Source organism: Salarias fasciatus, chromosome 10 (assembly GCF_902148845.1).
Source record: "Salarias fasciatus chromosome 10, fSalaFa1.1, whole genome shotgun sequence".
NCBI lineage: Eukaryota > Metazoa > Chordata > Actinopteri > Blenniiformes > Blenniidae > Salarias > Salarias fasciatus.
Window position 1 is genome coordinate 12,609,568 of NC_043754.1, and position 20,850 is coordinate 12,630,417.

The 20,850-nt window shown below is 43.2% G+C and overlaps 1 protein-coding gene across 1 annotated transcript in view; it reads left to right on the plus strand.

Moving 5' to 3' along the window:
* The window catches only part of LOC115395696 (neuronal vesicle trafficking-associated protein 1-like), a 16,438-nt gene extending 360 nt beyond the window's left edge, over positions 1–16,078 (plus strand). Inside the window, exons 2-4 of the mRNA XM_030101329.1 lie at positions 3,561–3,709; positions 15,799–15,947; positions 16,039–16,078. Coding sequence (XP_029957189.1) covers positions 3,581–3,709; positions 15,799–15,947; positions 16,039–16,078 — 318 coding nt within the window. The 5' untranslated portion in view covers positions 3,561–3,580. The remainder of the gene's footprint in view (positions 1–3,560; positions 3,710–15,798; positions 15,948–16,038) is intronic.
* Positions 16,079–20,850: the final 4,772 nt, after the last annotated feature.

Sequence of the window (20,850 nt, forward strand, 5' to 3'; positions counted from 1 at the left end):
ACACACACTGTTTTAAAAAGACTTGCGAGCCGGCCCCCCGGCCCCCCGCCGCCGAGGCGCTCTAACGTAGACCTATCCGGAGGAGAGGGGAGCTTAAAGACTTGAATGTGGTAAATGTTGCAAGTTAACTTCAAGTTGTTATGTGCAATACTTCTTTTGAACCTTTTCCAGATTAAAGACTCTTTGCAATGTAATTCTTTAATGCCATTTTTAATTGCAGACATTTAATTAAAGAAGATGTTAATATGTTTTTCACAGTCATTTTCTACTGTTATTGTAATCCTTTTCATGCTGGTGTTTGTAAAAAAGAAAAGAAATCAAACTATTTGTACTAATATAAATAATTGAAGTTATTTTTAAAACATTAAAAGGTTTTGTGCTCATTTGCTTATTTTGTTTATTTTAAGCTACTGTGATTGATTGCATTGTAATTATTAGGTCAACAATGTATTTAGCTGTTTATTGGTATATTTTTAATTGGAATGTATAATTGATTTTTATAATTTTGATCAGATTTTTGTTATATTTTTGAGGTGAAGCTTTTAATATGTTAAAGTGTCTAGTTTTTACTAATTGCTATATTGTGCTCCACAATATATGGTTCACATTTTCTGAAGGAAAATAAATATTTAAATATTTGTCTGTTAATGATGTTACTTAATGGCAAGATTTCAATAGTTTTTAACTGTGTATGGGAAGGTTGTTGTATTTATTAATAGCATTTTTTACTTAAGATATCACCTTAATTTTTATTGTCATTTCACTTTATAAGTTCCTATTTTTGTATTTTCCTTTCTAATTAAGTTATGTAATACGGATATGTCCATATTTCTAGGAGTTGGTCTGTAGAAGTGCTAGTGAAACGAAAAAGAAAAATCTAATGTTATTTAATTGTTTGCAGCCAACTATTTATAACAGTATGCATAATTTTTAAATATTTGTAATGTGAAATGTTGAATGAAATAAATCTTAACTGTGATGAAAGAAGGAGCTGCTTGTGTTTCTTTCAGCGAGTTGGGTTGTTTGACTGGCTGGCAGCTCGTGCCCGTCACCCGGGGTCAGCTGGGATAAGCCCCGGCCCACGTGACCCCGGATTAATATGATGCTATAAACCGAAGCCAGCTCGGCCGAATGATACGCAGATCAGTTAAAAACTCTGGTCAAAACCAATCACTTCATCTTGTCTGAGTGTAAAAGTTTTGCACAGTCAACATGTATATTTAACAACCTCTGACAGGCTAGGTTGTTTTTTTTTTAATTTAAAGGAACCTGTGGGCCACATTCGCAGCTCGGCACCGCCCTCTGCTGGCTGCTTCCTGCACTGTACTGCACGTGAGAGGATCTACTAAACCTGTGAATGAAAAAGCAGGAATGAGCAGGTTATTTATTGATAACTGAGGGCTGAGATACAGCCACAGGATTACACTCCCCTAAAAATTAACAGCTGACCACGAAAATGACCATGATTAAGAACAAATAGCACATCGGGTGATGGTGGGGAATTGATTTCCGACTGGTTTCCATTGGAATTCTCACAATCTATATTGATGTAAAGATTCAAATCAAGAAAGCTTTTGTTCTTGTAAAAATCTGATCAGAAAGATATAAAACCCACATATCAGTCTCAGTGGAGATTTACGGAGTTTAGATGGATATGAGGGATAAACGTCTGTATGATAAGACATATAACACTGTCTTGGATTTTCTATTAGTTTTAACAGCAAAAAACAAATCATCAAAAACAATAGCTACAGTCTGAAAATACATGAAAAAACTGGCTGTGACAGAAAGAAAAATACATTTTATGAGTCAAATGAGACAGAAACAAGACAGCTGATGAGAACATCCTGATTGTGCTGCACTTCATTCCTCAGTCAGATTTACTCCAACATTATTTATACTCGTAGATTTTCTTTGCTTCCAACCATTTGACTTCAATCCGGCAAATTTGCACAGCCTCTAATTTCTCCAAACTTCAATAGATCATGTGTATTTATGTTTCTCCTGCAGACATGTTTATCTTCACCAGAGGTTTAACACATTTACAGTCATGCTATGAATTGCTCTTTATACACTACTTCAAATAATGTGGTGGTTTAGCTGCGTGTCAGTGAGGAGACCGCCAGGGGGCGATAGAGGATCAAAATGAAGTCTCAGACAGTTTGCTGCTGACAGGCACTGTCAAAAATTAATGTCTAAATTGTAATAATAATAATGGCACTACATTCGTTTCAAAGAAAGGTTGATAAGTTTGAGTTCTGTCTGCGTGGAGCTCCCATGTTGCCCTTGGTCAATATATTTTTCTCCTAGTGCATGCATTTAAATTTAATCAATGATCTTAGATTGACTGATGAATATCTGTGAATCTGCAATATAAAAGACAAAATAAATACATCTGACAAAGTTAAAACAATAGCAACATAAACAACTATTTATTCCTGAGCTTTTAGTTGAAGGCCTGTGGGCTCTCATAGGGGAGGTCAAGAGGTCACATTGAGAGCAAAATACTTTAGTAATATTTAAATGTAAAGTAAAACATACTGTGACATTGAACCAAAAAATATGCACTGTAAGTTCAAAAGGAAGACCCTCGGCCCCCATCAGCTCCCTCCGACTGCCGCGCTGTGGGCCTTTCTACTGACAGGTCAGCTTGGTAAACATTCCCCATCTGGAGGCTAATGCATGAAGGAAGGAATGAAGAAGGAACAAACAATCAAACGAACCAAATAGAGTGACAAACAACCAACTCTATGTGATAGTGTTTGTTTTAGTGGTAGTGATGTGTCAGTGACAGTGTTAGCCCCCTCTAGCCGCTCTTTCTAGAGGCCCCCCTCCCCTTTAGCCGACACCTCTAGCTGTTCTCTAGTCCAGTTGCTCCTCTAGCTCTTCCCTCAATCTGCTCCTCTGTTTCCCTCTACGCTTCCCTCTAGCTCCCTCTAGCGGCTCCCGGCGGCCATTGCAGCGGCAGCAGCAGCGCTGAGGAGCAGTCTCTCCGTGTGGACCTCGGGGGTTGGGCTGAAAAACAAGCCTCCATCCAGACCTCCACAGTCCGTCTCCGGCGGTTCAGCGTTGCTCTCCCGCAGCCTCTCCTCCGCCTCCTCCTCCTCCTCCTCCTCCTCCTCCTCTTCCTCCTCCTCCGCCTCCTCCTCCAGCCTCACCTGCTCCGCCTCCGTCCACTCCACTGCCGCAGCAGCACCGGAGCCGGCGGACGGACGAGAAGGATCAGCTGTGAGTCCCGCTTTTATTCTGCTTCTCCACCGCACAAATAGCAAAAACAAACAAACAAACACAACGTCTGTTAGTTTCTATAACTCCAGCATGTGTGTATGATCCTATTTATTTATTTATCACCGGGTATGCTTCCAATTAAATCTTCATCAATTGAGCGTTTTCTGTTTTCTGAAGCTGAAATCCAGTTGATCCAGTGATCGATATGCTGTAGCCTCGTCTAAATGTGATGCTCGAGTCTGCCTGGTCTCGTTGAGCTGGGAGGCTGAGAGGTAAAACCATCATTTTCCATCTCCTCCTCCATCCAGGAGCAGTCTTCTGGGAAATACGGGAATATATCTAAAGGGTGAAGATGGTGAAACTGGGGAGTAATCTTCAAGACAAAGGCGCCAAACCTGTGAGCGTGGAGGATGGCTTTCAAAATGTGCCCCTCATCACCCCGCTGGATGTTGGCAGCCTCCAGAGCCAAGCGCCTGACAAGGTGAGAGACCGCTCAACCAACTCCATGTGTGTGTGTGAGAAATGATAGTGAGTGTTTTCCTGCTTGTTTCTGAATATGTTGTTATGAACTCCCTGTTGTTGACCTCTGCCATCCTCAAACCCCCCCCCCCCCCCCCCCCCCCCCCCCGCAAATCCCCCACCCACTCATTCATTCACTCACTCACTCACTCTCTCATTCATTCATTCATTCCTGCCGTCTGCCAGCCGTGTCCTTTGTTTTCCAGCAGAGATTAGGAGACGATTTGGTGGCAGACCAGACTGTCATTTATCATCATGACATCCCATAGTCGCTGCAACTGCTGCTGGTAATCCAGTTACCATGGCGGCGGCGTGGAGCCCCCTCGGTGTGCGTGTGGGGCTGGGACAGCGAGCTGCGCTGATTGCACATTATAAAAATGAATGGAAGTCAGACAATAGACCAGCTCCTCGTCGCTCCCTCCCACATCTGAGAGCTTTACTGTGTGTTTGCTGTGTTTCCTGCACGTATTTTCCACCTCGTCCGGCCGATCAGTTCAAATCTGGAACTGCACAGAGAATGACTTACATCTTATTGGTTCATGTGATCAATATTTTCTATTGTCTAATCAACAAACATTATTATTTGAAGCCGGGAGACCTTTACAACCTAATTAACAACGCTGTTGGTTTCATGCTGGTGTTAATAATTCATCATGATTTGTCATTTATTGTTTCTCTTGATATCTTCATCATAAATTGAGGAGAATAACAAATACAGGATTATGATGTGATGGTAAAGACTGATGCAGGAGCTGCTGTTATATTTCACTTCATGCTTTGGGGGAGCTGCTCTTCACCCCTGTGAAATCCTCTGATTAATGTCTTTAATCAGAAATGACGAGGGGAACCAGGTTATGAAAACAGAGTGATGTATTGTACATATACTGTGCGAACTGCTGGAGGAGACTGGATCAACATTCTAAATGTGTACTGTAGGCCGAGTGATAACTCACAGTCAGGATACTTCATTGTATATAATCCCGTATATAGTGTACAACAGTGGTGCTCATTAGTGTAAACAAGAGGTTTTTTTATGCAAGAGAAGCTGAAATAGTGTGATTTTGATTAGTTTAATGAATTTTACTCATTGATTACATTCTATATATATATATTATACATATCAAACTATGTTACACACTGGGTTGGTTCATTTCATATAAAATATACCTTAAAAATTCATGCATAGCTGCATTCATACGTGCATACCTCAAAACATAGAAACTCACCCTGACTGTGAGGCTAATGCTAGTTTGCTAGCTTTCATGTCTGCATCACTGACGTCTCAGCTTCAGTCTCAGTGTCGTGTTGTGTCCACTACTCTTAAGAATTCTGTTCAAATGAGTAAAGTCTTCTTTGAAATTTTCACTCTTTGCTTGGTGGCCTGGCAGGAGACTGCTGAAGGCCGCTTTTGGCCCACGGAGCTCATGTTTGGACACCCCTGCTCTATAGTACCATAAACCCACCTATGCACCATAAGATGATTTAGTGAGACACTCTGGTGTGTGAACGTGATGTAAAACGTTATACTCATGAGGAACTGGGAACGTCTTCACGTTTAACTAGCTTAAATGTTTAAAGCAGAAAACTAACTGAGGTCAGAGTCTGCAGAGCTGCGGTGTGGAGAGAACTTCTACTTCTTGAGCTTCGAACACAGTACCCTGCTGCTGCTTGCTGTTTGTTTTGGTGGGATTGCTGTAAACTGTGACGTTCCCTGCTGGAAACCTGTCCCGGTTCCCGGTTCACGCCACGGTGATTCACCTCCTCCTTCTTTATTAAAGAGAAACCCCGCAAGAGCAACACTGATTATTAATTGCCAAACAAAAGGTCACATGGGAGCAAGAGGTGGAGAAGTTTTAAACAGTTTAAAGCGCATGCGTCTGTTTTAAAGTGAAGGGAGCTTCATCAGGAGTTCAGGGAGTTTTTTCGGATACGGTGCAGCATTTAGCAGCTAAAGAGCCAGATATTCCCATCAGGTGAACAAACAGACCTGAAACAGTCACAGGCTCCAGACAATAATACATGTAAACACGCATCTGGCTGCTGCTGCTGCAGGAAACCGTTTTACCAGGTCTAGAATAAAGATGTCATTCTTTGGGACCGTTTAAGTATTACAAATTTCACAAGGACAAAGGATTTCATTGTGGCCTTTAAAAAGCAATTTATGCTATCTCATAAGAGCGAGAGCGAGTGTCACGTTTTCCATAAAGAGGGTATCCGACTCTTGATCAGGGCTGTTAGAGCCATCTCTTATGGAGGCTTCAGTCCCCAATACTGCTTAAAGTGAAAATCCATTTGCAGACAGAAACAAGCAGCACGGCTGAACTACTCACATTGCGTATTCTGCTGAGGGAGGCGCCGTCGCTATTTCATTTTACATACCTGATAACTGGGCTGACTTGTCATTCACTGCACTCGCGCGCACCAACACTCGCACTCTCCCAGTGGAGGCCTGCGTGCAATCTAAGAGTGTGTAGGTGCAATACGAGTGTGTGCGTGTGTGTGTGAATCAAAGTGACAAGTCGTTTTTGTCAGCAGCCCTCCACTTGGTGACACCACATTCATAGAGCTGCCACTCATTTGGCTCTGATCAGATCGGTCCCGGCGGATTCGCGAACATTGCTCTGCTCCGGCCGTTGTGTTGAGATGATGAGCACGAGGTTACACTTATTACCTGAGCTGAGAGAATACCCTGAGATGAGGGGGAGTTATTGTTGCCACATGAAAAAAAAGGGAAGAGGTTAGAAAGATTTTTTTTTTTTTTTTTGATTAAAGGTGAATTTCTTCATACCTCAGAGGGCACATCCTTGAACTGCTACTGCTGTTTTTGGATAAACTTCCTGTCAGCTGATGCAGATTTACAGAAGGCCTGAGCATTTTCTGTTTGGTTCTTTCAGCTGCTTCATAGACCAAATTATTTTGATAATCTTATCTTGCGAAAGCAGCTCTGGTCATTCGTTCTCCGGACAGTGTGGGAGTCGTAAAAGGTCAATTCGCTGCTTAATTCTGTGAATTGTCGAGAGCTGTGAGTGTGAGAATTTGTCTTCCTGCTAAGTGATGCATGAAACCAACACAGGCCCCCAAAAAAATAATGATTCTGTAATTACACATTAGAATGGAGGAGATGTTAATGAAGGCCAGCACATTTCAAATTCAGCACTCAGACCTTTACCCTCCACTGTTCAGCATATAGAAGGCTGCAATTCTTTCTTTTAAAAATCATGAATATCACTGATTTCTCTGTCTTTTGGTGATTTCTTTGAGTGTTGTAATATCAGCTTCAAAGTTACAGGTCTTTATTTTAACAGGCTAAAGCAGGAGTGTCAAACACATTTTAGTTCAGGGTCCAGTTTCATCCTGAGTGGGCCGACCTGCTCAAACTGGGTCAGGATAACCTGTCTTGGTTTTTAGCAGAGTAGACATGATGAAAATGTCTGTATTTGCACTTATCCAAACAATTACTAATAAAAAATAACAGCAATCTCAGCATAAAGACAACTTAAATAAATGATAACTCTTCTTTCAAAATACAGTGATAAGTCCAAAAAAAAATCTTCTCCTATAACTGTTAGATTCTGTATGTTTTTACAATCTTTGGTGGTTTTTTTGCCCATGAGCCTTATGTTTGACACCCCTGGTCTACAGCATACAGTGAAAAATGGAAGTCAGTAGTCCATTTGGATTGTGGTGTGGTTTTTTTTTAAACTATATCACAAAATTATTTATTTTATTTTCACTAGAAATAAGCAATAATACATGTCAACATATTCAATACATTCTGTTAAAAAAAAGTGAAAAATGACCTAGAATGACTTTTAAAGCCCCAAATGTTCTATAAAATAAGAGAAATATCTCACTAGATATTTACTAAGGTCTTTTAGGTTTGGGTTATCTATCAAGCAGTAGTGAAAAGTGACAGCTGAAGTTCAGAATTGGAATTAAAAGTGATATTGTTGCTGCCTCATGAGTAAATTTCACTGCTGTAAAGTGGAGATACACATGTGAACATGTCATATCACCGAAGCTCCTCATTTTAGCACCAACTTACTCATTAGATTACATATACGGGCAAGATTTTGCAGTTGAAATACGTGAAACCCGCACTGACATGTTGAAGCCTTTCATGTTCAGTTGAGCAGTGTGTGAGGTTTGGATTCAGATTGTGTGTGTTTGTGTGTGGAGGTGGCCGAGCATCACTGCAGTGCTCAGTTCTGTGAGTTTGTGTTTACTCTTCCCTCTCTGAACTCCGTAATTGCTGCTTCTTCCTTTCTGGATGGATTTAGGACAGATATAATGTCAGCGTGGCACCAAGTGGTATCGTGAGACTGCACAAGTTTGTAAAGCTGGTCCGCTTGATACACACACACACACACACACACACACACACACACACAAACACACACACACACACACACACCCTTGACTTTGTGTGGGCAGCAGGAGCGAGCTGAATACAAAACTGATGTGTCACCATCCATCTTTGGGCGGATAAAGCTCAACATGTTGGCAAACTCTCATTTATTTACACATCTGGCTGTCACACATCATTGACCGCCGTGTTTACATCTCGTTTGCACATTTCTTCGCCGGTTTGTGTCTCTCTTGGTGGATGTGACGGATAATGTTCAGAGTCAGGCAGATTGGCTTCCTGCTTCCAGCGTCACATGTTCAAGGTCTCCATTAACCTGGATCCCCGGAGTGCTCCGGCTAATAGGTGCCAAGCGCACGAGGCGAGTTCGCGGACCTCACAGAAACACTGCGGGCAAACAACAGCAGTGACTCCGGTGAACCACATCACTTCAGGGAGAGACTGAAAGTCAGTCAATTCTCCTGAGTTTATCACTACAAGTACAGAGTTTCACAGAAGTACAATATCTGAGCTGTGAGTGTTATCAGTTACTGCTTTCACAGTGTGTATTGGACGCGTGTGATTTGGCACATGAAGGACACTGACAGTCTGAAACCAGCTGTGTTTGCATTAAATCTCTATAATCTCTCTCCAAATTTAAGGCTGTTGTTGTTGTTGTTTTTTTTTCCTCGCCACACAGAAAGCGTTCACCGTTAATCAGCTTTTGTTGACCCTGCAGACCGGCGTTGTCTCTCGGCGCCCTTTAAAGCTAAAGCGAGTTTTATTGGGTCATGTGATCCGCCTCGTACCCCAGATCTGCAGGGCAGCTTTACAAATACGACCCCAGCTGTTTTCACCCTGATCCTTCCTGATGACTGCATGACCTCGCAGGCTGCGGGTTTACCCGGGGGTGTTTGCAGGGGTAAGGTGAAGTCCGGGTGGGTTTGAATGGGAAGTCCCTACACACACACACACACACACACACACACACACACACACACACACAAACATGCAGAGTCTGCGGCATTAGGAAGGCATTAGATTTGATTCCATCTGGGCGGGGACGCCACGCAGCCTCCGCCGGGTCACCAATATCTTGATTGGATTGCTGGTAGTTTGAGAGAAGAAGAAAAAAAAAAAACAACTCACAACAACAAGAGGAGGGTGGAAGAAGAGCGACGCTCTCAGAGAGACACTTAAATCTCCTCGTAGTGTCATTTCTCCAAGAACCAGCAGATAGAAAGTCCTGCTTCACCCCCCCCCCCCCCCCCCCCCCTTTAACTTCGAAGTAGCTCTTAACTTTCATTCATTCTTCACGGCGGTGTTTTTCATCGTGAATTATTGTCTGAGCGCGAATCCTCAGTCAGCAAGTCAAGCCGGCCACGGATCGCTGAGTGATTTCTCGATTCCAAGTTTAATTAAAACAATCACAATAAATTGCAAATAAACTCACATTTATCTGGACACCTTTTCACAGGGGCTGTCGAGCAGGACTTTATCGATCGTGTCCGTTTTGATCAAACGGTTTAGAGAGGAGGTGTAAATCGGCTCGCCCTCTTATTGTGGTGAGAGGCTTAGTGGCTAGCCATGACTTTAATTTACAGGATTTATTGTAAGATATTTTCTTTTTTTTTTTTTTTTTACTGTTTAATCATTGAAATTGTTATTAGAAAAAGTGGCGAACCACCATTGATCACTAGTTTATTCTCAGCTCCCTGATGAATGTCCACATATTTTCTGTTGTGCCTTTACAAAACTGTTTGTGTAAATTCCGCAGGTTTTAGGCAAGATTTCAGTAAATGGTTCTCCATGTCAGCAACGACTTCGAGATACAGAAACTTAATGATGACGTTTTAGCATTAATGAAACACGTTTTTCATTTCTTTCCTCAAAATTTCAGTCAAATTGACGACGACAAGCTTGTCATCAAATTACATGACTTCTGGAAATAAAATCTTCATTTCCAAATAATTTTCTGAGATGTCAGGGAGCCGCAGGTTGCTGATGAAGAACAGCTAAAAGACACGAGAATGATTCCTTTGTTGTTCTCTAGTTGCGAAATACAGCACCCACTAGTGGCCTGACCCGCAATCTGCAACAGTTGTGATTTTTGGAATATTGAAAAACGAATGAGTTTGGTCAAAACTGAGATATAAACAGTAGGCCGATCAAGTATCAATTCTTTCGTTGAAAGAGTACAGAGAAAATCCGACAGGATCTTTGTCTTCATATGTATAAATGTAACTGCAGCGTCTCCTCGTGATTATACTTCCGTCAGAATTCAGGATGCTGCCTTATTTTGATTCTAGTTCTGTAAATGGAGATTGAGCTATAACTGCCATGTCGGGGGAAATGCAAATAACTGCTCTTACTTACATGCATGATAAGAAAACCAGCAGCGCTGGCCTCAAGAGACCCGCAGTGGGGGTATCAGGGTGGAGCTGCTGCTGGTTAAAGCCGTGCGGGGCTTTCGTCTTATGAAGATGCAATCATTAATACAAATTGCAGCAATAAGCAAAAAGCACCGTAGGTTTTTATTGTGATGATGAAACTCTTAGAGTGAGAGATTATTTCAGTTTTATAGCCTGCAGCTTTACTCTTTTGTTATTTTTAGATGCGGCAGGCAGCTGTTTTCCGTTAAATTATCCCTAAAAACTCCAATGCACCAAACAGCAGAAGTGATGTTGAACAAAGTGCGGGATTTAGCAGCCGGATATTTGCCTTTTTTTGTTTGTTTTTTTTTTCCAGTTTATGTCTATTGAACTCTCCAGGTGGCTTCAAACAGCACTGCATGACTCTGAAATAGGAAGGTTATCGTATCTGCTTTAAAGACAGGTACGTGTTGAATTCGCTGTTCGTATTTTGTTGGTTAAAATGTGAAAGGAATCACTCTGCTGTGTGTGAAAGTTTGAAGCCCTTTTGGCTGCAAATGTTTGGAAGTAAATCCATTCTGAAGGATCTGAAAATACACAGCCAGCGCTCTAAACCAAACCCATTTACCAACATCATCTGCCATTTTTCATGGAATGACTTGCAAACAGCTTATTGTAATCACAATCAACCAAAAAGTAAACATTTAAAAAGCCGCTTATTACCCTATAATCTCACTTGTTATACAGCCGCCGCTGCTGCCTCCTCAGGAAATGGATTCCGCTCGCTGTGAGCGCAGCAGAATTAGCTGCTGAAACTTCACCAAAGATCTCGTCAGCCGACGCCTCCGTGTCGAGAGGCTGGAATAAAAACGAGCCGCCGATGATCGTGATAACAGGTCTGAGGAGTCACAGACTTGGGGGGGGGGGGGAAGACGGGCAGGAAAAAAAGAAGTTCTGACAGCTTTTCCACAGGGAATTTCAAATCAGGAGGGAAAAAAAAAAACAGTGATTCGAGATGGAAAGATGGAGAGACACAAACGGGTAGTGGCAGGGCGAGTTTGACGAGCTGAAGCGCTCTTTTCTCAAATGTACTTTTATGCCCGTCATGTGTCATTCATTCACTCATTCATTCATTCAGAAAGAGACGGAAAGAGTGGAAGAGCCTGAAAATAGTTTGAAAGAACTTAATGACCCGAGAAACACAACATAATATATGAATAACTACAATTCTAAATCTCTGTATTTGTTTTAATGAAACAATCAATACATCATTAAGAAGTTCGTTTATTGAAATATCCTTTTAAAACACATGAGACTAACCTGGAGTTTGAAAAAAAGAACTAGGAATTCCACAAGATCATGTCTCAGTTGACCATTGGCTTCAAAACTTACGGAACACAGTAGATTTTTATCGCACTATTTAGAAAACGTTTCACCACACGTAGCTGGAAGTCAAACATATTAGCCGACGAGCTCATATTATGATCAGAGTAACTCCTGAAAATCTAACAATGATCTTTGAGGAATACATTTCTACATCTGTGTAGAGATCCTGATCACCTGAACCGATTCAACATCATGTCACTTGAATAAAGTGAAAAATCCAAGAATATGGAAAGATCATTCTAGACTAGAAGGTGGAACTCAGTTTGTTGGAGAACTCACCAAACCACTCACATGTGAACCCTGTACCCTGAGCTCAGCCTCGACACTGACAGACGCTGCTGCATACTGTAATTTACAGGTACTATTGTGCTCATGTCTGGCTCCACATTGTGCCGGCTACATTTCTTCATTTCATTGCAGACATTGTACATATTGTACACCGTCACGGCCGATGAGAATTAGCAGTACAGAACTGCTGCTTTTTCTTTCATTGTGACTCTGGCTGTTTGCAGCATTGAGTTTGACTCACGTCCTTCAAGGTGGTTCTCGTTTTTCATCCCTCTGGTGTATTATTCGTAAGCAGCTTTGTCGTATTTGATTACACTTAATTCATGTATTTCATGTATGATTTTGCACACGCCTTCTGTGTGGAGGTTTGCATGTTCCACCTGCGCGCTGTACATTTTGATATTTCCCACAGTTCCAAAATATTTTAAGTTAATTCCAGAACAGGATAAAGCAGATAGGCTCATGGGAGAAGTCACATTCTGTGATGACCAGTAAAGCCGCTAGGTGTGATTTACACATGATTAATGAAATGTCTCCAAAGGAATCAGAATAAATAAAGAGTGCAGTAGAATAATAAGAAACCAGACTGTCAGAGTGTCTCTGTTCATCCAGCCGTGGCGCTTCATGGCGATCATTGATGTGATTTCTTTGCGCAGAAGGTCTGGTTAAATAAGAGCCGGCTGTTCATAAATCAATGGTTTCCCAGGTTGAATTTAAAGCCGTCTAATCAAGCGAGGTGTCACTCTGTCGGGAGTTTTCTGTGAGCTGCTTATAGCTGAAGGGCTGCGTAAATTAGGCGACATTGATTGATGACCGCTTCGTTAGGTGATATGAAATAAAGGCAGGAGAGGTGGAGGGGAGCGAGTAATGGAGCGGCGTAGAGTGAACCCAGCGGCCCTCGGCCTGTGATTGTGAAACGAGCTAAGTTGGGGGACAAAATTGAGGCATTAGTTAAGACGGTGTCGGAGTCTGACGTGCGAGAGCCGCCGGGTACCGGAGCCCCCCGGGGGGCCAATCGAAGGCGTCGTGTTCGCTACGCCGAGCGAGGCCTCCGCACGCTGGAGATAAGGTGTGGAGCCGGCCGACAGCTTTGTTATTCAGAGCGCAGAGCGCAGCAGTTCCTGGCTTTGTCTCCGAGTGACGGAGAGCGGCTCGCAGGCAGCACAATTAGCCACAAGGACACCGAGACATTGTTCCCGTCCTTTTTCTCCCTCTCCTCCCTCCATCCTTCTCCCGTCCGCCCCGTCACTCGTCCGCCATTCCACGCCCTGCCCTCTGCCGGCCGGCGGCGCACGGCGGACGCACGGAGCGGCGGGGACACTTTGTCTTTTCGGTAATTGCCGTGATGAAGTGAAACCTGGTGAAAGTGCCTCTCTGGTTCGTTTAAGCCCCGGCCACAAGAGAGCGGAGGGAGCTAAATCAGTAAAACGGCGGTTGTGCAAATGTGGCCACAAGTCAGTGTTGAGAGCACAACAAAGAGCGCTGGGATACTTTATTGGTTCATTACAGATATTGGAGAGAAAAGAGAAATATAAAAGCTGTCCTTTCATCTGGGGATTGTGGCTCTACATTGTTTGGATCTATTTTTAGCTCCTTTATTGATCCCCTTGGAGAATTAACCCATCCTATATGCCGGGGTCAAGAGGAACCTTCAGTCTGAACTTCTGAACACAAACACCTCTTTCTGAAGAGTGTTTGCTGTGTTTTCCACTAATTTCACTCGCTCTGTGCTTATATTATCCACCGTCAGGCCCGGACCTTTTATTATATCATATTACTCGGCTAATTTTATCCTGTCTGATTTGATATTTAACTTTCTCTTCTGTTTATTCTGTGTCTTCTTCTCTGTGTGGAGCAACGCCACAAGGGACTTCCCTCTGGGATTAATAAAGCATTCCTCTTCTCTTCTCTTCTCTTCTCTTCTCTTCTCTTCTCTTCTCTTCTCTTCTCTTCTCTTCTCTTCTCTCACATGTCATCATTCATTCCTGATCCTATCAATACGATTAAATACTGGGTCAATGACTAACTGCTTCATGTGAGAAGGAAGAAGTGTGGCTATGAGACACAGTATCAAAGTGTTTGTAAAAATGTGAACAAAACCTGAGTCCTGCCTTAGAGCCAGCCGAGGTGGGGATTGAACCACCAATTTTGTCATTAGAGCACAAATTCAGCGGCCTGCAGACAGGCTTTGTGTTCAGACACATTATGATAATGTTTAAACCTGTAAATGACTGGATCACACACGCTGCATCCTGGATTCGTTTTTATATTCATAGATTAAATTTCTAATGTTCTCTTGTTGAATTGCTGAAATTGTATGTGTTCACTGCAAGATTAGACAGTCTTTCTGAATAACGGTAATAATAAAAAAGATTAAAAGCCTCGATAAAGACTGAATGTTTTGACTGTGTTGTCAGAACTGTTGTTATGGTGAAACTTTGAGCCAGTTGACGCTGTGTTGAGGAGAACTTGGGATTAGTGGTGAAATCCTCTCCGCTTTCTTCTCCCACGTCGTCTGAATCACCGACTCCCACCACGCCGCTGAAAGTTTGCTGGAGAGCGGAGGAGTTGTGAACTCTGGCTGGATTGCTTGTGATGTTTGAGCGCCGTCAGACTGACAGGACTCTGCTGCTTTGGCCTTTTTTTTTTTCCCTCTGTCTTTTCTTCTCGGTGCAGCACAAAGCACAAAGTTTTCTCTTTAGATCTTAGATTGTGGATCTGGGCCTCTCTCTCTCTCCAGTTTTTTTTTTTTAGGATACAGTAGAGCTAACAGGCATCTCGGTCTGCAAATGCCTCTCCGGCTGTAATAAGTGTTCAGTCTGATTTATGTTCCGAAACTGAGATTTGATCCATGCTGGAAGAAAAGAGGTCCATGTTTTCCCTTAGAATGCAGAGCGGCTGCAGTGGATCTGACAGTTTCTCTATAATATGTGTCTGTGTACCTTTTGTTTGCAGAATTTAATTTCCCTGTAGCTTACTTTACTTTTCCTCGATGCTACACACTCAGACCTTGGGGTATCGAGTTGTGCACGCCTGTCAATCTGCCTTGTTTAGAATGGCTTTTCATCACATCTGTATCTCCGTAGAATTTATAGAGTGAGAAGATGAGCCGTCCTCACTGTGCTTTTATTCCCAGATGGCTCACGATGCCTCAGACTATGTTTATTTAGCCGTTTTTAGAGGGCGCTTCAAAACACAGATTCATTCTGTATGTACAGAAGGCACAGCCTGTAAAATCTATAAATAAAAGATTTTACTGAGGAATCTGTACGACCAAGATAAGGGGGTTTTAATTCAGCCGTAATACCTCGGAGCAGCTTATAAGATGGGCCCCATAAATCTCACACATCTAGTTAACTGGGCAGAGAACACCACACTTTATTTTCAAGGATATGGAAAACACCAAGGACGAAATCGAGGGATTTCATATCATACTTTTCCATACGTCCATCCATGGGGGAAGGCAGGATCCACTTTGGACAAACAAGCGATTTAATCGACAATTAGCCTCAAACACACGTCTTTGGACTGTAGGAGGAATATCTACCATCTTTCACACAATTTCTTGTGTTAAAATCCGTTGTCACTTACAGCAGCGTTGACCTCCACCGTCTTTGCGCCCATGCATATTTAACATCCTGAGTTTCCCTGCTCTCTCAGGTGGTGGTGAAAACCCGCACAGAGTACCAGACGGAGAAGAAGCGGCTGAAGGTTCCCAAGGTGGAGGAGTTCACCATCAGCTTCACCGACGGCGTCTCCGAGAGACTGAAGGTAAGAGAGACTGCGATGGAAACAATAAGACTCTTCCAGTGGGAGTTTCGCCATCGCCGCTGTAATTATCCACCAGATATTGATTCATCTGACGTTACACCCACCTGTGTGACCAGTTCCGGCTCTCAGACGCGCCCGTCATCAGGATAACTACACAAACACCCCGTGATGTGGACTCGCACAAACAAATGAAACGATGAGAAATAATGTGACCTTCTCATGCAGACGTGAACGCGGCGCTCTCAGTGTTTCACACACGTAATCATGCAAATGCATGCGGCCGCACCGGCTCTCATGATGGAGAGACGCTGAGTAGATTCCCCAGTAACAGCCTCTTGTTTCCCATTTTATGTGGCTGTGCAGCAGCGATTTCGTGACACTTTCTTATTGTGTGCTTGTACGTTCTGCCACAATATTTTATTACTTGTCATTATTATTTAGTCCTTCAGGGTGTTGTTCCTTTTAGATGTGTTAATTTATCTTCTTCTCTTAAACATGCATAAAAATGATATATTATGGAGAAAAAGTGGTTAGATTTTTGCATTTTACATTATCACGAGATATTAAGAAATGTTGTGATTAAAAAAAATGTGTCACTGTGTAATGAGAGAAAGTTTTGAATCATGAAATGATGCTTCGGTTCTGCATGGCTGCAAAACACCAAGATCATTGGATGATCAAGCTTTATGATTCTCAGAGCCTCATGGAGGCTACCGAGTGAAAACCCTCAAGACAAAAGTGTCGAAGAGAATGTTGTTTATACTATTTTTAGAAGGTGCAACGCAGGCTACCAGTTGACTGCCAGCAACACTCCGGCTTCCCCCGCTGAAGATGATACTCAGCTGTATTTGACCTTTTCTTGATTGACTGAATTACCTCTGCAGTGTGCAGCCAGGCGACTTCCTGCATCAGTAGAAAAATACACACTCTGATAGAAGGGATCATTTATATAAACTGTAATTTAATAACCTAAACCTTGTCTTTACTGGATATTCTGCTTCTATCTTCCCTCCGGTACATCTTCACTGCTATGCTACAGATAGAAATCATTAGTCGAAAGTCACTAAACAGAATCTTCCTGTATGCTAAATAGATTAAAAAAAGAAGTTTATAGTAACCAACTTTGGAGGCACAGCTTCTAACCTGCTGCACCACTATTTAAAGTAATTTCAGGTATTAATATGCAAATGACTCATAGGAGTGTTCAGCCGCAGATTAAGCTTTTTTTTTCTTCTTCTTTGTCTTCACCTCAGTAGTATTTTGCTCCTGACTGTTACCTGCAGGGCGCAATTTGCAAGGCTTAAGTGGAGCTCAAGCCATTATTTAGTCCCGTTACTTATGCAATTAACCACAAATTAGTCTGATGAAGACAAATTGATGTTGTAAACAAGATGCAGTGCATAAATGTTCAGATGTGACAGTTTCAAACTTCTAATCAGCAAACTTTTTTTTTTTTGGTACGTGGACGAAAACATTAACAATAAGTTTTAATGTAAAACTCAAGATAATGCACTAAGGACTACTCAGATGAAATGAGGAGTGAGAGGGTTGCTTTACTCTGATTTTATATTCTATTGATCCGATGTGTTTTGGGAGTGCATGTGAGATCCGCCACACGCTGGTAAATCCCGGCGTTAGGCATCGAAAACATCGTCATCGCTCTGCTCACTCTGCTGCAAGAGGAGGACTGCTGAGAACTCACGTTGTCATGGCAGCAAAGAAAACCTCCCTCCATGGCAACCCCGATCGAGAGTGACGAGGGAAAAAAAAAAAAAAAAAAGTGCCCAGGCGGAGGAGTGTAGGTGTGTGAGAGGAGAGCGCCGGCGCCACATCGAGAGGCCTTTCAAAGCAAAGGACGCTTCCCTGCAACGGCTCGTAGTTTTATTTACTAGCGAGTGTGGGAAGAAGAGACGTCTGCCGACTCAAACTCAGAGGCAGTGGCCTCCTGCTGTTTGGGCTCGGGTTGGTGAGGGAGCAACGGACGAGAGACAGAGAGACAAACAAGCAGACAAACAAGTTGACCTCAAGCAGCGAGCTGGCTCAGCGGCTCCATGGGTCACGAGGCACAAATGATCCAGCAGGGGAGGACGCAGGGAGGAGGAGGCGCAGCCTGCAGGAGAGAGACAGGATGTTGGCATGGGAGTGTAACAGATATAGAAAGAGTGAAAATTTGGATGGACGGAGGAGGGGGTGTTAGTTAAGTATCGTTGCTCGTTGACGGGATGTGTGGTCCACTGGGCTGCTGTGCTCCCTCCGTCCATGGAAAATAGCTCCCTGGATATCAGACACCAGAAGAGGTTATGAAAACCGAGTGAGCCTCATTTCCATTCACAGATTGTTACACTGAAGCGTTTCTGCCAAGGTTAAGCAGAAAACCGGTCCTGCGCAGCGCTCCGAAGCTGTGAAACGACAAGGCTTTCTGAGAATCAGCAGCACGGATGGACGCGAACGTGAATATATTCTTACTTTGAGAAAATACTGATTTTGTCCATCATCGTTCCTGCATCTGGCTCGCCTCTGGTGTTCTTTATTGATTTCAACTCTAGCCATGCGAAGACCAGGGTGACATCTTTTAAAAGAAGGTATCTGAAACTGAGCGGGTTAAAAAGGGTGAGGCGCGGACGTGGATTAAACATCGTCATGACCTGTTGAGTCAAGACATCGGTTTCTGCGTGTCCGCCCTGTGACGGACTGGCATGAAACTGGGGTCAGGTTCAGCCCCCGAAGGCCTGCGCCGGATGAAGTTTGCATAGACAATGGATCGATCCTTGTGTAAATATGGTGACCTTATGTTATAGCAAGCAACATTGCACGTCTTGGGTTTGGGTTAGGGCATATTTAATAGATTGATATTTTCACATTTTGCATGGTTTTTGAAATATTTGCTTCTTTTCTAATGAACGTTTATCATACATATTATGACTATAGAATGAATGATATCCAAAGTTCATGCTTGTTGCAGCTCTAACTGGGGGTTATTGACGGCACTGCTGGTCTCCTCTTACAGTTTAATACATGACAGTTTGCTGAGCAAAGCCTTTGAACACACACACACACGGCTAAACTCCAGGCTGTCACAGTGACTATTCACCACGAGAACTTCAGTTCAGCCACAAAAGCCTCCCGACGCTTTAAATCTTTTCATGATACATTGGACAGGCGTTTAAGGCCGTCGCTGCGACTCGCAGCATATATGAATGAAGACGCAGCGCTCCGTATACATACATGTATACGTCGAGCGGGCTTGTTGAGATGCCGCCGCTTATCAGAGCCGTGTGGAACGTCGCCACACACCCCGCCGTCGTCTCCGCCTGCCACATCACATCAGCTTCTGCTAGGCAGAAATGCATTTCAAGTCCGTGTGATTTTGTGCGATGTCGCTTAGTTTGGGTGCTCGACTGAACCGCTCGCTCGCTGTGCTTGACTGACAGAGCTGATTCTGCGCCACCACACACGCACACACACGCACACGCACACACACACACACACACAGCACAGAGCACTGCACGCTGTGCTGTGCAGAGCAAACATTTCTGGATGAAAAGCTTGCACATCTCCTCTCTCTCTTCAAAGCTTTGCAGATTGTGGTTGATGGATGAAGAGCTCAGAGTGTAAATGCTCTCTAATCTGCCCCCCCCCCCCCCCCCCCCCCCCGCCGCCCCGCGCCTCCTTGTTCCTGCTTCCACTCTCCGTCCTGCTCCGGCTTCTTTCTTCCCCTCTCTTTTCATATTTCTGCTTGCAGGGTGGATTTTCTTTCTTTTTCTTTTTTTTTAAACATTTAAACCGGTTCTGTTTGGGACATTTTGCGGAACAGCGGCATTGGTAAACAACTTTGCTTTCCAGACATTTGAGCGCGGCTCCTGCACACAGTGACGTGCACAGCTGTGACAGTGTTTCCCGTGAACGCCGAGCGATGCTCAGACTACTGACGCACACGAACAGGAACACTGTGCAGATGGATTAAGCAAGAAGGCACGAATACGAGCAACGCCTAAATTTCAGCTTGTGTGATGGTTTCCATCCTTCTTTTCCCTGCTCTCCGCCTCCCTCGGTTTTCCCAGAGATGCCTCCCTCAGACCAGGCTCATGTGTCATCTCTTCCTCTGTCCCTCTTCCCCCTCCTACGTTTCTTCTCCATCTACCTGATTGCTCCAGCAGGTCTGAGCTGCAGTGCGTTCCCTGTAGTTTTTTTTGTTCCAGGAACGAGCCGAGGAGGCCACGTTCCCCACCTCATTAGCTTTCTGAAACAAAGACGGAGTCCACGCTGCTAATTTCACACGCATTTACAAAGAGCAGGTTGAACCTTGAAAGGTCCTTGCTAAGTGAGAAACAAAGACAAAGGCCTGCCCAATTTCACCCTTTACTGTTCATTAGTCGTTTCAAAGCAGCTCAAACCTTTTTTTTCCTTTGGATTTGCATTCATTTAAGTATTCACTGCGCTCTTTCTTTTCACAATTTAATTCATTTTCTTTGTAGTTACATCCTTCCCTTCATCTACGTACTGTCTGCTTGGATGGGTTAGTAGTCCACAGCAGGATCGACACGAGACACACACATTATAAATTCCTTTTTTCAATATTTTTTGAGTTTAAAATTCAGTTTCTCTGGATTCTGGGCTTATTGTGTAAGATACATTAAAAAACAAAAAAAACAAAAAACAGTATTAATTCACGCCTCGTCATCAGGACACATGGTTTTATGTATAACGGTGTATCATCTGCATAGCTGTGAGGTTGGTGCCGTATTTGATCACACCCTCCCGATGGCAAATAGACTGAAACCGATCCCTGTGAAACATTACACCTCATTTATAAAATGTTAAGCATGATAACGGGCATCTGCTGATATTTTTTCAAATTTTCAATCAGAAAGATATTTTAAAACCAGTTAGAAACTGCACCAGAGATACAAAAAAGACATCGAAGTCCATTTTATTAAGTCT